We start from the raw sequence: 2,694 nt of genomic DNA, 5'->3' as shown, positions 1-2,694 counted from the left end.
CAACATTTATGACGTAACAACGTTCAATAATCAATGATATGATTATAATATAAATGTTGTAAAAGTCACGCAACAAAGTTCAATAATCAATGATATGATTATAATATAAATGTTGTAAAAGTCATGTAACAAAGTTCAATAATCAATGATATGATTATAATATAAATGTTGTAAAAGTCACGTAACAAAGTTCAATAATCAATGATATGATTATAATATAAATGTTGTAAAAGTCACGTAACAAAGTTCAATGATCAATGATGAACAGATATGATACATTCTGTAAATCATACTTAACATAAAATAAAGTAAGCGATATTCTTATGTAAATATGTGCTATATTTTGAAAAAAAAAAAGATTTAATAGTTAAATGGAAGTTTGACAATGAAAAATAAAAAATAATTCAGATACCAGCAACCGATATGTTATTGATGCATTGGTCAGACGAATTGGCGATGAGCGCTCAACGACATGCCAATAGATGCGATTTTCGGTATGGTAAAAATCATGCATGATTGATTATTTATAATGATTGACGAAAGATTACAATGATTATTGCACGTAAAAATGATCATTTGATAATTTATTATATGAAATTTTACAGATTAAAATTGACAGCTAATTAATTAACAAAATAAAAGTAATTATATGGGTATAAAGAAGCTTTGAAATAAGATCATTTATATAACATTTATTTTATTGCTTAATAAATTGACCAATTAATTATTGACACTGACAAATATGAACTGCTGATAAAATTTATTGAATATCTGAAATAATTAAAAGTAAAAATGAAATATTTGAATTTTATTGATAAATACAAGAAAGTTTTTAAATAATTATGGATATTTTTGTAATTAAAAAAAAAAGATATACCTAACAATTATTCATATTTGATTTCTTTTACATTAAAAAAAGAAAAAGTAAAGAAAGGAAATTATATTAGAATCAAAAAATTGTTTTAAAAATTGAAAAAAATATATTAGCCTCTAATTTAAATTTAATTATAGACATAGTACCGATCGAATAAATGTTGGCGAAAATATTTGGGCAGCACCGTATTCCAATTATACGGAAGCAGTATCACGATGGTTTAATGAAGTATACGATTCACGATGTGATTGTAAACATGCTTACAAACATTGTTGTGGACATTATGTCCAGGTATTTATTTATATTTCTTATTAATATTATCGTTGTTATCATTCCCATTATCACTAATAATGATATTATGATACTATTATAACATTTTAATCATATCACCACGATATTATAATAATAATGTTGGCAATATATATGTTAGATAATTCTAATTATTTTATCATGATATCATGATTAATGATAATGATAGCATGGCTATAATTGCATCGTTTTAATCATAAACAATAATACTATCATGATCATATAATTACGATTATACAATAAATGTTACAATTCATATAGTTTCTAAATCATATAGTTTCTAAAATTATGAAATAGTAATTAATTATGTCATAATTAATTCGATAAGTTCATAAAGGTTATTTTATTATTTATCATTTAATTGATGCTAACATTATCAATCTTAATATAGCAATTTAATTTAATTGATCATATTTGTGATAACAATATCAGTTACGATATGGTAAATTTAATCATTTAAAATGATTTAAGGTAGTTTGGGCTGAAACAAATTTGGTTGGTTGTGGATATGCAAAATGTCGTAATATTTGGGGTACACAAAATCATGGTCATCGACATATTTTTGTTTGTCATTATAATCCACAAGGAAATACGGTTTATGTTACTAGGAATGGTTTCTTTGCAGTATGTTTTCAATTTTTATCTCTTTTATTTTCCTTTTTTTTTCTTTGTCTAGAAAAATTTCTTGATTTTAACAATAATATCATAGCATGATAATAAAATTTGATTGAAATTTAGCAAAATATCAATTGATATATTTCAAATCTTAAAAATTTTAATTTTTTTATAAAATTAAAAATAAAAGAATTGATAATAAATTTTATGAATTATCGTTGTTAAAATTTTAGATTCCAGCATTTACATGGGCTGGTGATAAGCCACGATGTAGTGATTGTCCATCAAATGCTCCAGCATGCTCTCAGGGTCTTTGTTTTGCGCCATCATTATCATGGAAAGAAGTTGATCCTGATTTGGATGCTAATCAACTTGGACAAAATTAATCATATCAGTGATTAAAATTAGACTATTCGCCAATCAACTTGGACAAAATTAATCATATCAATGATTAAAATTGAAATATTACCAAATATCAATGATAAAAACATAGCATTGAACAAATCGTATTTCTTTTTTTTTCCCCTAGAATTTTTATTCAAAATAACTAAAAGTAAGATACTGTAAGAACAAAAAGATCAAAACTTACTGTATCAAAACTTAAAACTAATTAAAGCTGTTAAAACCTACTGTAAGATCAAAAAATTTCATAGATTATTTGTTTAAATACATCATTGCTAATATCATGTTATTATTATTGATATGTTATGTTATCAATAAGTTTTCATTTACAACAAAATGAAAATGAATTAAAATATTTTGCTCGTTTATCATTTCATTATTAGTAATTAAAATAAGTTAAAAGTTTAATTTATATCATCAAATTATTATGCAAATCAAAAGTTTCATTTATTTATCAGTTGTTTGTCATTTGTTGAAATTAATTAAAGTTTGTT

The 2,694-nt window shown here is 23.2% G+C and overlaps 1 protein-coding gene across 1 annotated transcript; it reads left to right on the top strand.

The window, feature by feature from the left end:
* Nucleotides 1-423: 423 nt before the first annotated feature.
* On the top strand, nt 424-2,184 carry LOAG_14391 (SCP-like extracellular protein; the record flags this gene model as incomplete). The annotated part of the gene is made up of 4 exons (XM_003149886.1): nt 424-494; nt 1,012-1,165; nt 1,655-1,807; nt 2,032-2,184. 4 exons carry the CDS (start codon nt 424-426, stop codon nt 2,182-2,184), a joined length of 531 nt encoding a protein of 176 aa, XP_003149934.1.
* Nucleotides 2,185-2,694: the final 510 nt, after the last annotated feature.

Source organism: Loa loa (genome assembly GCF_000183805.2).
Source record: "Loa loa unplaced genomic scaffold supercont3.187, whole genome shotgun sequence".
Lineage (NCBI taxonomy): Eukaryota > Metazoa > Nematoda > Chromadorea > Rhabditida > Onchocercidae > Loa > Loa loa.
This window is presented reverse-complemented; position numbering and strand designations above follow the sequence as displayed.